The sequence below is a fragment of the Dipteris shenzhenensis genome, chromosome 10 (assembly GCF_047967505.1).
Source record: "Dipteris shenzhenensis isolate YYH24624 ecotype China chromosome 10, Dip_SZ_1.0, whole genome shotgun sequence".
Lineage (NCBI taxonomy): Eukaryota > Viridiplantae > Streptophyta > Polypodiopsida > Gleicheniales > Dipteridaceae > Dipteris > Dipteris shenzhenensis.
The window spans coordinates 57,199,398-57,215,650 of record NC_141605.1 but is presented as its reverse complement, the minus strand read 5'-3'; the positions used below and the strand labels follow the sequence as shown (position 1 = coordinate 57,215,650).

The window sequence follows — 16,253 nt, the reverse complement described above, 5'->3', positions numbered from 1 at the left end:
AAGAAAGCAAGTGGACAGTTCACATAATTGACGATGCCATAAAAGAAAGCAAGTGGACAGTTCACATAGAAGGAGCAGTCATCAAAGATTTAAGGACACTAAAACTGGTGTGTTCACTTAACCCCTTGTGTGATTATTGACATTATGAAGTAAGCTCGCGGTAAGTTTGGCTAGCGATTTAAGAAGATACTTTGCACACACACTGAGTTTCTTGTGACCCACGGATCATTTTGGTCTTTGAAGGAGGATAATAAACTCTCCAGTCTTTGTTTCTTTCTTTCTTTCTCACTTTCTTTCTTTCTTTCTCATTCTCTTCTGTTCCAACTCTGGATACTGATGCCTATTTTTTCAATTATCTTATTTAAATAATCAGATGTGAAAAATGTCATCGCAAATTCTGGCTTTACAATGCAAATCATTCAACTTCAACTGACATGTAGGAGGTACTACCACCGTTGCTAGATATGTGGCTAGTTATTATTTAAGCCTGCCAGTTTTGACACCTTTTGGTGATCAAGAAATAGAGAAAACAGATGTTAAAAAAGTAGGTGTGAGCCCAGTTGCCAAATTTTCTCCAAGTTTCTTAAAATTTCAAAAGCTTTTTACTTCCCTTCAAGCATGGAAATGGTCCAGTATCACCTTAGTTCAAAAAAACCATGGGCATAGCTGCACTTCGAACCAAAGTAGCAGTTGCCATTTTGCCAATACCTACAAAGTTTGGTTTTATAAAATGGATTTCTTGGCGGGGATATGGCATTCACATGGTTATAGTCTTCAGAATCTTCATAACGCTCTTCTTCAAAGCTTGCAGAATCCTCATAAGACTCTTCTTCAGAGTCATAATATTCATCGTCATCTGATTCAGATATAGGTGCATCTAGTAAGAAATCCTCATCCCACAGTCGGCATTTGCAAGTCCGTCTTTCGGCTTTCCATGGAGCTCCACACAAATAGCAGAACTCATAACCACACCTGCACAAATTTGATATGGCAAGTTGTTGAAGGTCATTATTTCAACTTTCAGAGGAAGGATGTCAAAGACAAGCTCTCACATTCCAAACAAGCAAACAAAGCTGCTAAAAAAAGTTCAAAGCGTGCCCGAGCCTCCAAGATTCTTCATCAATTGAATCAGGCCCAGAAAGAAACAAAAGAGTTCCACTAAAAGAAAACTTACCGACAGGTCATGTGATAGCAACCCTCAGAAAGCTCTATCATTCGCCTGCACATCTTACAACGTTGCCAGTTTTTATGTTCAGCAAGCTGATAAAGCTTAGCATCCTGTACATCTCTCAAGGCAGGGGGAAGTTTCTGGTAGTTTTCACAGGACATTCCAACATGCCAAGGAACAAGGCAGTCCACACAGAAGAGCCTGTGACATTCCATGCATTCTGTATCACCTGCTCCTTCCCTGGAAACTATAATCTTTTTGTTCATAAGGGCAGAACAATTTGGGAACGGGCAATACACTCTTTCAGACTCAGGCATGTTCACCTCTACTAAACGCTTGTTCAACAAGTCATACCACTTCGGAGAAAGGATAGACTGACATTGGTCAAGGCTCAAGGTCTGCCTGCAGCCAACTTCTGGGCACCGCACTGGAACTTGACCAGCTTGCACTTTAACCTCTGCATGCTGAATGACACATGACAGGCAGAATTCATGTGAACATCCAGCAATACTGAACATCTTGGCTTGGTGCTTCCCTTCGAAGCAGATGGTACAGACTTTGTTGACCTCAGAATTTGAATCCCTTAAACTGCCATTTCCCATTGCTACTTGCATGTTAATTGCTTCTCTTGCTAGCCTCACAGCATGACTGTTTTCACTTCGAGGGTCCAATAACATATTAAATTGTTCCAGCTTGCGCACATACTCCATTACTTGTGACCAAAGCCCTTGCAATTTGCGACTCCGTACCTTCCACCTTCTTGTGACCTGGTCAGAGAAAAAAAGTGTCATCATATTCACTACAAACTTTCTCAGCCTGTTTATTCCAAAACTTCTGGGATACCTTTTACATATATCTAGATGAATCTAGGAACATGATCAAACTCCTCCTTCGAAAACACAACAAATACTGCAGTTTCAATCCCCTGACAGCCACTCACAAGGTTGAAAGCCATAACCTCCATCACACATAGCAGTGGGACGAGCGACTGGGGTGTAGACCAGAGTATGAAACATATACCTTTGTAAGACTAGAATAAGTCCAATCATACAAATTTAGAAATTTTGTTGTTCTAAAGTAAGATTAGCTGTTGGGGCTTCTGCACCCGCGTAAGATAAAACGATGTAGTTGAACAGCTGATCACCACTTGGACGAAAATTCAAAGAATTTGCATGTCCGCTAAGGTGATAGAAAAATATACCTTTGTAAGACTAGAATGAGTCCAATCATCCAAATTTAGAATTTTTGTTGTTCTAAAGTAAGATTAGCTGTTGGGGCTTCTGCACCCGCGTAAGATAAAACGATGTAGTTGAACAGCTGATCACCACTTGGACGAAAATTCAAAGAATTTGCATGTCCGCTAAGGTGATAGAAAAATATACCTTTGTAAGACTAGAATAAGTCCAATCATACAAATTAAAAATTTTTGTTGTTCTAAAGTAAGATTAGCTGTTGGGGCTTCTGCACCCGCGTAAGATAAAACGATGTAGTTGAACAGCTGATCACCACTTGGACGAAAATTCAAAGAATTTGCATGTCCGCTAAGGTGATAGAAAAGTATACCTCTGTAAGACTAGAATAAGTCCAGTGACACGTCCCAGCACTCCTGAAACCCCTGATCTGCAAAACAACCACACACAACATCAGAACTGAGTAGGCTGCTCACTACCCAACCGTGACATCTACGGGATGTGATCCCGAATCAGAAGATGTCCCCTCCGAGCCACGAGCTGAGCTACTGGCACGAACTCCCAATCAGATCCAAACCAGCCTGGTGTCCCATACCACCAGGTGGCGCTGTGAAGCCCTGGATCTGCCACTGGGCCTTGGGCTACACTAAGATGCAGGCGCGCGTCCGCGACTCAATCCAGGATCAGACCTAGCACCTGGGAACGAGACTTGCTCCCAACTGCACACTGAGAGCTGAACCCCCTGGGCCCCTTTTATAGACTCGGGCCCCGGCGCCAAAAATAGCGAAGACCTTTAAATAGTTCGTACCCTTGCCACTCAACCCGAGAATCAAGCCTGCCTAGCTCTAAGCCTCCCCAGGCTAACCTGAGCTAGTTCTGTGTACCTAGTACACGTCAGATACCCATCCGTGCACATGACATACTCCCCCTCCTCTAGGAACTCACTCCTGAGTTCGCTAAGAAATCTGGAAATGTTCTTTGGAGGTTTTGTAATGTCTCCCATGTTGCATCCTCCTCAACACGATCCTTCCACTTAATCTTGTATTCCGTGATAGTACGATTTCGAATCTGTCTTTCACGAAATTCAAGAATAGATTCAGGTTCGTGAGGAATAAAAGTCAAATCTGTAGCTTCTATAATCTCATCAGGAGAAACAAGTTGATCATCTGCACCCAATACTTCTTTCAGTCTACTGACATGAAAGACTGGATGTACTTTAACATCAGGAGGCAATTCTAGTCGATATGCAACTGGTCCAATTCTTTTAATGACCTTGAATGGGCCACAATATCTGGGGGATAATTTCGGAACCAAACCAGTACTTAGGCTCTTGGATTCCTTAGGAATTCTCAAATATACCATCGTTTCTTCAGAGAACTCTCTGGGTGAACGATGTCTATTAGCATAAAATCTGTCCCGATCTTGGGCACTTCTAATAGACTCCTTGGCAAACTGCAACATTTCCTGCATATCTAGCAAGAAATTCTTAGCAGCATCATTTTGAATATCTTTTAATCCAACCATAACTGGTGACTTAGGTTGAAACCCGTACATAAGCATAAAAGGACTGTAACCTGTACTAGAATGCTTTGCACTGTTGTAAGCAAATTCAATCATGGGTAGATAATCTTCCCATGAAGACTGTCTCTTAGATACATATGTCCGAAGCATGTCTTCAACCAACTGGTTGACCCTCTCTGTACTGCCATCGGATTGTGCATGATCCGAGGAACTCATACTTAGAGTAGTTTCCAACTTCTCAAATACAAGTGTCCAAAAGTTACTTGTAAACTTTGAGTCCTTGTCACTGACTATGTCAGATGGCAAACCATACAGCTTGAACAAGTGGTCCACAAACTCGTGAGCCAACTGAACAGCTGAAATAGTTGTTCTTGTAGGTAAGAACCTAGCCATTTTTGTCAAACGGTCGACTATGACCCAAATAGAGTCATGACCCTTGCGCGTTCGACCGCCGCCTGTACCCTAGGTGGCACAATCCCTGAGTCCTGGTCAACCAAGGAGCTCCCATCCTGGACTCTCTGCCAATAAGAACTGAAATGACTATCAGTTGCGTATAGCCCTCTCAAGGATTGAAATAGGTCTGAGGATATTTCCGTAAATGACAAAGCATTTACAAACTTAACTCGACTTATGGCATCCGCCACACTATTCAACGAACCCTTACGATAACGTATTTCGAAATCAAAATCCTGCATTAACTCTGCCCATCTAGCTTTCCTTCCTCTCAATTCTGATCCATCACACACATACTTAATTGACTGATGATCAGTCAATACAAGGAACTTTGAACCATACAAGTAGTGTCTCCAAACCTTAAGAGCATACACTACAGCATAAAGTTCCTTCTCGAGTGTGGGCCAACGATACTGAGTGTCGTCTAGCTTCTTAATCTCGAAAGCTACAGGTCTGCCCTCTTGGAATAGAGCTGTCCCAATTGCATAATCACTTGCATCGGCCTCTAAAACATAAGGCCGGGTAGGATCGGGTAATGCAAGAACGGGTGCTTCCTTGATAGAAAACTTCAAGGTTTCAAAAGCCTTGTTCATTGCATCATTCCAAGAGATCGGCTGGGTAGACCTGCGTCCACGACCTTTCAATATGTTGGTCAAGGGTGTCGTGATACGTGAATAATCACGGACGGACTTCCGAAAAAATACCGTAAATCCTAGGAAAGAACGAAGTTGTTTCACAGTCTGAGGGATAGGCCATTCTAAAACCTTCTGGATACGATCCAGATCAATGCTAATACCTTCAGAAGAAATCTTGTGTCTTAAGTAAATGATCTCCTTCATAAAGAAGTCACATTTACTCATCTTGGCATAAAGCTTATGCTGTCTTAGAACAACTAAGACAACCCGGAGATGTCCTATATGATCCTCAAGCGTTTTACTATATACCAAAATGTCATCTAAGAACACTACAACAAATTTGCCCAGAAAATCCCTGAACAAATCGTTCATCATCTGTTGAAAAGTAGCAGGAGCATTGGTCAAACCAAAAGGTAATACGAGGAATTCGTAATGACCATACCTAGTCCGGAATGCGGTCCTATCTATGTGTTTAGCATAGATACGGATTTGATGATAACCCGTGCGCAAATCAATCTTAGTGAAATACTTCGCTCCCGCCAAACGGTCTATCAAATCATCAGAACGAGGTAAAGGATAGCGGTTCTTAATTGTAACTTTATTTAATCGTTTATAATCCATACACATTCTCCAGGAAGAATCTTTCTTCTTTCTTAAGAGGACAGGTGCACCCCATGGTGATTTACTTGGGCGGATATAGCCCATATTCAGGTAATCCTGAAGCTGGATAGCTAACTCATCCTCCTCGACCTGGCTCATCCTATAAGGTGGTACACTGATAGGTTGAGCCCCTGGGACTAAGTCTATGCGATGATCTACTGCCCGTTCTGGAGGTAAACCTTCCAAAATTTTGACGGATTTCTCTTCCAGGTATGCCCTAAATTTCGAAATTCCTTGCTGCGTTTTTGCTGGCTACCTGGGGTAGAAGGGGTGAAGAGATATCTGGAAAAGAAAGAAGAATAGGAGAAAGAGAAAATCAAAATTTCTGAAGGCCTCTGAGAGAAGTTTAGAGGGTGGAGAAATAGAGCAGAAAAGTAGGAGAGATGTGCAGGAAAAAGACAGCAAGGGAGGCGGGGATGCAGTGCTTAGGAAGGGGCGGAGTAGACAGGGCAAGTAGAGGCTTGACAGCCTGTGCAACAGGCTGTCAACAGCCTGCGCAATAGGCTGACTACAGCCTGCGCAACAGGCTGCGAACAGCCTGCGCCTAGGGCTGCGTGCAGCCTGCGCAGGGGGGGGTTGCTTTTTCCCGTTAAAGCACCCCTCCAAAGCTGGAGGGGCTTGGCCTTTCTTGGAAGCCCAGCTTCCAAATAAGGCTGCCCTGCACCCTATATAGGTGGGGGCAGGGTACTAGCCTACCCACAAGCAGCCTAGATCTTCGAGCCTCTACCTCAATTTCTGTGCCAGCCAGCCAGCCTCGTCCGTACATTGCCTGCGTCAGCATCGCCCTGCCTCGAGCAGTCTCCCGCATCTGCCCCTGCTTGCGTCAGCCCTGCGCAGCCTTCGAAGGCCCTGCAACAGCCGTACAGCCTGTACGGACTGTTTCGCCAACCCCTGTACCTGCTGCTGCACCGATTTGTGACTGCGCCAGTATCTGCAGAACTGTACGGATGCCGTACAGTTACGTCTGCACTGTACGGCCTCCGTCAGCCCTTGTACGGCCTCCGTCAGCAGCCGTACAGGCCACGTCAGCAACCGTACGGCCTGCGTCAGCAGACCGTACAGCTACTACAGCAGCACGCGCATCTGGCTTGCGGGTTCGGGGAGGCTCTGGGACTCACGGGCTTCCGATTCGCCAGATTTCAGCATCTCCTTCTGTCAGCTTCATTCGGGACGGTTTTCTTCTGCTCCATCCTCCTCTATGCTTCGTTTCAGTCAGTTATTTCTCTCCGTTTGTAATCAAATCAGATTTCAGCCATGTCTGATGCTCAAAATATCGAGTTCACCATGGGAGAGCAGGACTTGGATTACACTCCAGTGGGAGAGGATGATCAGGGTCTCTATGACGACCTGATAACTAAGAAAGCCTTCAGTGAGTTTACGACTGCACTTGATGGCAAATTCGAGCAGGTCAATGCTAATCAATAGGGGTTGACACAGCAACTCCAGGGGATACAAGCAACTCTCACTGTTCTGGCTAGCACTGTACAGGCACTCACGCATGTGGATGCCATGGCTTCAGTGCTAGGCCCGAATATAACTCCGGATCCTTTTCCAGCTGACCAAAAAACGAGAATAAAGGAGGTAGTTGACACTTGGTTGCACAAGTGGCAAGTACACTTCCAATTTCACCCCTATCCAGATGAGAAAAAGATTCAGCTTGCAGGAGGGTTTATGTCAGGAAAAGCCTTGCTTTGGTGGAAAGAACTCCAGCCTAAGCCTGATACTTGGACAGATTTTGAGGGCATCTTCAGGAAGGAGTTCCTGAAGAAGGAAGATGACTACGATATCGTCGGCAAGCTCAAGGCCCTCGATATGTCAAAATTGAATTTGACCTTTGAAGTTTATCTTCAAAGATTTAGGGATCTGCAAACCAGGGCCACTAAAATGGATCCAGTAACCTTATTAGGTTTCTTCGTGGATGGTTTGCCAAACTCCTATAAGTTGCAGATCAAGAACAACAAGTGCACAATGTTGCAGGAGGCCATGACATATGCGCGCATATATGATGATACCATGGCCGATACCAAGGCAACCACAGTTACCGATACGAGTGGAAAGAACAAACGTAAGTTCTTTCAGCATACGACTGGTATTGGGGAGACGAAGTCTACGGACAACGCCTCCAGGAAAAGCTTAACTCCAGCAAAGAATGGTAAGGCCCGTTTCCTTCGCACTCTCAGGCTCAAGAAAGAAGGCCGATGTTTCTATTGCGAGGAGCGGGGCCACACAAAGAATGAGTGTCCTAAGCGGAAGAACCAAAAATTGGTGCTAGGACCGAAGCTCCAGGCGGGTCCACGTACCGCAGCCAAGGGAGCCAACCAAGTCACGATGACAGGTATTTCAGTAAATGTCATTACCTGCCCCCTTTCTTGTAATTGTACCTTTAATACTTCGTTGTTTGGTTCCCATGATCTTTTCCGAGTTTATGGAGAAGTCAGGGACCAACAGGTTCACATTCTCTTTGATCCGGGCAGCTCTCACAATTTTGTTAATTACAAATTTGTGCAGAAGATGGGGCTGTCCACAGTACCTAGCGACCACACCTATGAGGTGCAGCTTCCAGCTGGGAAGCAGTTTTGGGATCGCAAGGTTGAAGCGCTTCCTATCCGGATTCAGGGCTACACGGGAGCTCTCACATGTTATGTTATGCATCTAGAGCATGTAGACTTGTTGATCGGGATAGAGTGGTTTAAAACCCACAATATTCAGATCGGATGGACGGAGCATACGCTTTCTTTTGTAGATAAGGACACCCAATTTTGTATTCAGTGTGATCAAATCCCTCCTTATCAGGGGCCTATTGTATCTGCGATGCAGCTTCGGAATATATTAAACAATTCTCATTATGATGTCTATCAGTGTGTTTTGATTCCACTTTCTTCATTTGTTGTTTCGGTAATTAACAAGAATGAATTAAGTGTGTTTGAACACCGAGAATTGAGAATGTTGTTAGATAATTTTAAAGACGTATTCCCAGCTCAACTGCCGGAAGGTTTACTTCCAGAACGGGCAGTAGATCATCGCATAGACTTAGTCCCAGGGGCTCAACCTATCAGTGTACCACCTTATAGGATGAGCCAGGTCGAGGAGGATGAGTTAGCTATCCAGCTTCAGGATTACCTGAATATGGGCTATATCCACCCAAGTAAATCACCATGGGGTGCACCTGTCCTCTTAAGAAAGAAGAAAGATTCTTCCTGGAGAATGTGTATAGATTATAAACGATTAAATAAAGTTATAATTAAGAACCGCTATCCTTTACCTCGTTCTGATGATTTGATAGACCGTTTCGCCGGAGCGAAGTATTTCACTAAGATTGATTTGCGCACGGGTTATCATCAAATCCGTATCTATGCTAAACACATAGATAGGACCGCATTCCGGACTAGGTATGGTCATTACGAGTTCCTCGTATTACCTTTTGGTTTGACCAATGCTCCTGCTACTTTTCAGCAGATGATGAACGATTTGTTCAGGGATTTTCTGGGCAAATTTGTTGTAGTGTTCTTAGATGACATTTTGGTATATAGTAAAATGCTTGAGGATCATATAGGACACCTCCGGGTTGTCTTAGTTGTTCTAAGACAGCATAAGCTTTATGCCAAGATGAGTAAATGTGACTTCTTTATGAAGGAGATCATTTACTTAGGACACAAGATTTCTTCAGAAGGTATTAGCATTGATCTGGATCGTATCCAGAAGGTTTAGAATGGCCTATCCCTCAGACTGTGAAACAACTTCGTTCTTTCCTAGGATTTACGGTATTTCTTCGGAAGTCCGTCCGTGATTATTCACATATCACGGCACCCTTGACCAACATATTCAAAGGTCGTGGACGCACGTCTACCCAGCCGATCTCTTGGAATGATGCAATGAACAAGGCTTTTGAAACCTTGAAGTTTTCTATCAAGGAAGCACCCGTTCTGGCCGATGCAAGTGATTATGCGATTGGGGCAGCTCTATTCCAAGAGGGCAGACCTGTAGCTTTCGAGAGTAAGAAGCTAGACGACACTCAGTATCGTTGGCCCACACTCGAGAAGGAACTGAGCTGGGAATACGTCTTTAAAATTATCTAACAACATTCTCAATTCTCGGTGTTCAAACACACTTAATTCATTCTTGTTAATTACCGAAACAACAAATGAAGAAAGTGGAATCAAAAGACACTGATAGACATCATAATGAGAATTGTTTAATATATTCCGAAGCTGCATCGCAGATACAATAGGCCCCTCAGAAGGGGGGATTTGATCACACTGAATACAAAATTGGGTGTCCTTATCTACAAAAGAAAGCGTATGCTCCGTCCATCCGATCTAAATATTGTGGGTTTTAAACCACTCTATCCCGATCAACAAGTCTACATGCTCTAGATGCATAACATAACATGTGAGAGCTCCCGTGTAGGCCTGAATACGGATAGGAAGCGCTTCAACCTTGCGATCCCAAAACTGCTTCCCAGCTGAAAGCTGCACCTCATAGGTGTGGTCGCTAGGTACTGTGGACAGCCCCATCTTCTGCACAAATTTGTAATTAACAAAATTGTGAGAGCTGCCCGGATCAAAGAGAATGTGAACCTGTTGGTCCCTGACTTCTCCATAAACTCGGAAAAGATCATGGGAACCAAACAACGAAGTATTAAAGGTACAATTACAAGAAAGGGGGCAGGTAATGACATTTACTGAAATACCTGTCATCGTGACTTGGTTGGCTCCCTTGGCTGCGGTACGTGGACCCGCCTGGAGCTTTGGTCCTAGCACCAATTTTTGGTTCTTCCGCTTAGGACACTCATTCTTTGTGTGGCCCCGCTCCTCGCAATAGAAACATCGGCCTTCTTTCTTGAGCCTGAGAGTGCGAAGGAAACGGGCCTTACCTAGACTTCGTCTCCCCAATACCAGTCGTATGCTGAAAGAACTTACGTTTGTTCTTTCCACTCGTATCGGTAACTGTGGTTGCCTTGGTACCGGCCATGGTATCATCATATATGCGCGCATATGTCATGGCCTCTTGCAACGTTGTGCACTTGTTGTTCTTGATCTGCAACTTATAGGAGTCTGGCAAACCATCCACGAAGAAACCTAATAAGGTTACTGGATCCATTTTAGTGGCCCTGGTTTGCAGATCCCTAAATCTTTGAAGATAAACTTCAAAGGTCAAATTCAATTTTGACATATCAAGGGCCTTGAGCTTGCCGACGATATCGTAGTCATCTTCCTTCTTCAGGAACTCCTTCCTGAAGATGCCCTCAAAATCTGTCCAAGTATCAGGCTTAGGCTGGAGTTCTTTCCACCAAAGCAAGGCTTTTCCTGACATAAACCCTGCTGCAAGCTCAATCTTTTTCTCATCTGGATAGGGGTGAAATTGGAAGTGTACTTGCCACTTGTGCAACCAAGTGTCAACTACCTCCTTTGCTCTCGATTTTTGGTCACCTGGAAAAGGATCCGGAGTTATATTCGGGCCTAGCACTGAAGCCATGGCATCCACATGCGTGAGTGCCTGTACAGTGCTAGCCAGAACAGTGAGAGTTGCTTGTATCCCCTGGAGTTGCTGTGTCAACCCCGATTGATTAGCATTGACCTGCTCGAATTTGCCATCAAGTGCAGTCGTAAACTCACTGAAGGCTTTCTTAGTTATCAGGTCGTCATAGAGACCCTGATCATCCTCTCCCACTGGAGTGTAATCCAAGTCCTGCTCTCCCATGGTGAACTCGGGATTTTGAGCATCAGACATGGCTGAAATCTGATTTGATTACAAACGGAGAGAAATAACTAACTGAAACGAAGCACAGAGGAGGATGGAGCAGAAGAAAACCGTCCCGAATGAAGCTGACGGAAGGAGATGCTGAAATCTCGCGAATCGGAAGCCCGTGAGTCCCGGAGCCTCCCCGAACCCGCATGCCGGATGCGCGTGCTGCTATAGTAGCTGTACGGTCTGCTGACGCAGGCTGTACGGTTGCTGACGTGGCCTGTACGGCTGCTGACGCAGGCCGTACAAGGGCTGACGGAGGCCGTACAGTGCAGACGTAACTGTACGGCGTCCATACAGTTCTGCAGATACTGGCGCAGTCACAAATCGGTGGTACAGGGGCTGGCGAAACAGTCCGTACAGGCTGTACGGCTGTTGCAGGGCCTTCGAAGGCTGCGCAGGGCTGACGCAAGCAGGGGCAGATGCGGGAGACTGCTCGAGGTAGGGTGATGCTGACGCAGGCGATGTACGGACGAGGCTGGCTGGCTGGCACAGAAATCGAGGTAGAGGCTCGAAGATCTAGGCTGCTTGTGGGTAGGCTAGTACCCTGCCCCCACCTATATAGGGTGCAGGGCAGCCTTATTTGGAAGCTGGGCTTCCAAGAAAGGCCAAGCCCCTCCAGCTTTGGAGTGGTGCTTTTTCGGGAAAAAGCAACCCCCCCCTGCACAGGCTGCACGCAGCCCTAGGCGCAGGCTGTTCGCAGCCTGTTGCGCAGGCTGTAGTCAGCCTATTGCGCAGGCTGTTGACAGCCTGTTGCACAGGCTGTCAAGCCTCTACTTGCCCCATCTACTCCGCCCCTTCCTAGGCACTGCATCCCCGCCTCCCTTGCTGTCTTTTTACTACTGCACATCTCTCCTACTTTTCTGCTCTATTTCTCCACCCTCTAAACTTCTCTCAGAGGCCTTCAGAAATTTCGATTTTCTCTCTCTCCTATTCTTCTTTCTTTTCCAGATATCTCTTCACCCCTTCTACCCCAGGTAGCCAGCAAAAACGCAGCAAGGAATTTCGAAATTTAGGGCATACCTGGAAGAGAAATCCGTCAAAATTCTCGCATCAGAAGTTCCTACCTCAGGAGTTGGCTCTGATACCAACTGACACGTCCCAGCACTCCTGAAACCCCTGATCTGCAAAACAACCACACACAACATCAGAACTGAGCAGGCTGCTCACCACCCAACCGTGACATCTACGGGATGTGATCCCGAATCAGAAGATGTCCCCTCCGAGCCACGAGCTGAGCTACTGGCACGAACTCCCAATCAGATCCAAACCAGCCTGGTGTCCCATACCACCAGGTGGCGCTGTGAAGCCCTGGATCTGCCACTGGGCCTTGGGCTACGCTAAGATGCAGGCGCGCGTCTATCAGCGCCATGTGATCGCTTTTTATTCCGGGTTCCTTGTGCTGGCTACTGCTTCGCCTTTTGCTGCTGCAGATCCATCCTAGCTCTGGGTACCCTCCATCTATTTGATTCTTGCCCACAACAGCTCTAGATGTGCTGCCCACATGACAGCCGAGATGTTGTCCATGTGGCAGCCCCATCTTATCACTCAATCCTTTCTGGCTCTTGTCCACATGGCATCCAATCAGATGCCCCTGTGACAGACACTCAAACCCTAGGTTCACCCCCCCATGCTCTCCTCATATGGGGGCTTACAGATGGGGAGGTGACCTTTCCAACACCTTGGAGACTATCCCGCACTGCTTGTGGAGCTGTCGTAGGGCAGCGAGGATCTGGATGGGAGTCCTCAGGATCATGACACGTATGCAAAGCCTTCATAGAGAGTACACCTGGGGGATGGTGGCTTGGTTGACAGAGGGAGGGCACACGTTTCAGATTGATGAGATCTCCAAAGCCTACCAGTTACACGGTCAGAGCATCCAGAGGATTGTACTCCACGAGGCAGTCCCTTTGGACAGCCTAGCTCCTCCTAGGGAGGACAGTGTTTGGGAGGTGGTAGCCAGCATCACGGCTTGGAACATTTGGGTGGCTCGCTGCAGTCTTGTGATGGGTGAGCACCCGGTTCCACCCTCGGCCACCCTAGTTGCCATCTGGCAAGATATCATTTACACTCTACGGTCCACCTAGAAGGGTGGGACTCCAGGCTCCAGGGCGACTATCGAGAGGCGTGCTCATTTCTGCAAGGCTTGGCCTGCAGGATTTTTCTACATCTTCACCCCGCGAGGGATTCGCTGGCTGTATAGTCCCCCCACTTGGCTGTTCTCTGGAACAGACTGAATTCTTTCTTTCCGCCTTTTCCGGGTTTTTCCATACTCAGCACCTTCGGGGCTGCTGTCTTGTATGAAATCTTTCAAGCATTAATAGAAGGTTTGAAAAAAAAAAGGGAGGCCTTGCTGTGTATTACACGATCAGATTACCGTTGCATGTTACAATAACATACATCTCATATTCTTAATAAGAATGTGGCTTTCAGAATACACAATGGACTCCTGCAGTAAGATAGGATTGGATCAATGTCTTATTTGTAAATGGGTTTAGAAACATGAATAGATGACGGGCTAGAAAGTTAGTTATCTGAGTCTTTATAGTCAACACCTGCCTATTTTGCAAATCTTAATTCCCTGACAAGCCATGGCTCGGGACCCATTTCTGTGCATTCATGTGCAATATCCCATCGAGGAGTTGCAGGTTAAGCTGTTAACCTAATGCATATTGACACACAACCAAAAAAATGAGAATCATGTCCCTTGGAGAACTTCTCTCTTGAAACCATTAATAAATCTTCAATTACACAAGCTATAACAATCCCCAATAGAAACAATAAGATTTTGTCTAAGGAAACAGATAAGCCGTAACCTGATTATAAAGCGTGACAGAATCGGTATGGGCTTCGACGTGTCGCAAACCCATCGCATAAACCATTTCTAATCCTGCAATGAGTGCCCTATAATCTGCGGCTGTTTTCCTAGTTCCTGAATCCAACGGCTTCCGCAACTCCGCCAAAACGTTTCCCTGCGAGTCCAAAACTATTGCGCCTACGGCCGCACGCGCGTTGGGGCTTTGCGTGGCAGTCCCAGAAGTTGCTGCAATGGAGTGTAGCCTGCATGTCAGGTATTCTTCAGATTCTACATTTTCCGGCTCGAATGGATCTTCACAAAGATCTCCGTGGCTATCCCAATCGCTTTCATCCAACTCGTCTAGTGATTTGGCAAACTTCGCATCATGGGCACGGCGCTTGAGGTCGAGCTGAAGCAGCTCCGCTTCACGGACAGTTTGGCTGCGGTCCAAAGCACGCTGCTGGCATTGAGAAAGTTCCAGGTTTTGGAGTTGGAAGGCAAGGAAGCGATCCTGAGGGGAAGAAGGGGGAAGTTCGGGGAGGTCGAGGGCATCGTCAAGGGAAGCGGAGAGGACCTCTTGGAGCTGGAGTCGATATGCGAAGTCGAGGTCGTTCTGGAGGGCAGAGGCGCGGGAAAGCTCGTCGAGATGGAGGGGAAAGAGCTCGGATTGCTGTTGTTCCTCCTGCTGCTGCTTCTGCTTCTGCTTGAGGTGGGAGAAGAACGTGTTTCGTGAGGAGGAGGAGGAGGATGAGGAGGAAGCCAAAGCCAAAGCTGAGGAGGAGGAGGAGGAGGAGGAAGAGGAAGAGGAAGCCATAGCCATGGAAAGATAACTTTTTTCCTCCAATTTGACCTTTCTTCTTCGCCTCATCTAACCCTGGGTCAAGGGCATGGTTCTCTCAGAGTGTGACGTAGTTGGGCATTCTCCTCGGTTCAAACCGGTCGGTTCAAACCGGGCGGTGGCAAAGGAGCTTTGTGTGGTGTTCAGCAGAGGCATGAGCCCGTTTAGTGATTCTCATCTATAGCCCACCAAATTCCAGGATTGATTCTCCTCCTCTTGATCGGGGCTTAGTTGTGTTTAGCACAGGCATGAGCCCGTTTAGTGATCCACAACTATAGCCCGCCAAATTCCAGGATTGGTTTTGCTCCTGTTGATCGGGGCTTAGGGAGGGAGACAACTCTTCCTTCCGTGCCTCGGGTGTCCGCTAGTCTAAACCTAGCCTAGGCTAGCTACCCGAGCCCCTTGCTACATGTGAATGTAGACGGCCATATGTGTGTGAGTGGTAGTGTAACTCGGGGGAAAAACTACAACCGGGCAGGCAGCAATGAACGGTGTCAGGCTGGGCAGGCAAAATCTCGTTCCGCCTACCTAACAAGAAAGGAGAGAGAGAGACTACTTTTTATAGTGTGCCACGTGGCTCAACAAGAGGGCAGAAAGGGGGTTTGGTTCCACTATGCTGTCTGCCTAAAAAGTTGAGGTGCTCTCAACTACCCCTGCAAAAACCTAGTGTAGTTGCCATCTGACGCTCTGTCGTAGTAGCACCTTCACGGTGTCTTTGCACTTAGCTCCATGGGTAGCCCTTCAGTGACTTTTTAGTCTATGGAACTCTACAAATGATTGATGTTGACTCTAAAGATACCATATCAAGGAAACTCATAATAATGAGCTTCTAACGTTTCACAACCCGTCGTTGCCGTTGAACCTTCGGAGCTCATCCATGATAGAGGAAAGAGGAGGAAATTCGAGACATCTTTAGCGAGTTCTTCGAGAGAGATTCAATGTCTAGGGTCTTGAACTGCCTCTCCCTACGAACTGCACCTTGCTCCCCCCCCCCCGTCTAATCCTCTCGGCCTTCCTGCACCCCCTGTCTAATCCTCTCGGCCTGTGTTCGTGTCGTGAGTGAAAAGGAGACCCGCTTGTTGCGCCATTGCGTCCCGAGTCGCAGGGCTACGGGCTAAGCCTGTGTCACAGAGTTGCACCATCTTGTGCCGTTTCGCGCCATTGCTCCAAGCCATTTCGTGCCACATCTCACGGGCTGTGGCCTTGTACCATCCCACGATTATCTTTCGCCACGGCTCAAGGGCTG

General features: G+C 46.7%; 1 protein-coding gene across 1 annotated transcript; it reads right to left on the bottom strand.

Moving 5' to 3' along the window:
* Nucleotides 1-413: 413 nt before the first annotated feature.
* On the bottom strand, nucleotides 414-15,000 carry LOC147898012 (uncharacterized). Its single transcript, XM_087380393.1, has 3 exons — nucleotides 14,189-15,000; nucleotides 1,175-1,935; nucleotides 414-972 (listed from the first exon to the last, which is right to left on the bottom strand). The coding sequence occupies exons 1-3, from the start codon at nucleotides 14,987-14,989 to the stop codon at nucleotides 636-638; spliced, it is 1,899 nt and encodes a 632-aa protein (XP_087236519.1). The 5' UTR covers nucleotides 14,990-15,000; the 3' UTR covers nucleotides 414-635.
* Between the last annotated feature and the right edge of the window lie 1,253 nt (nucleotides 15,001-16,253).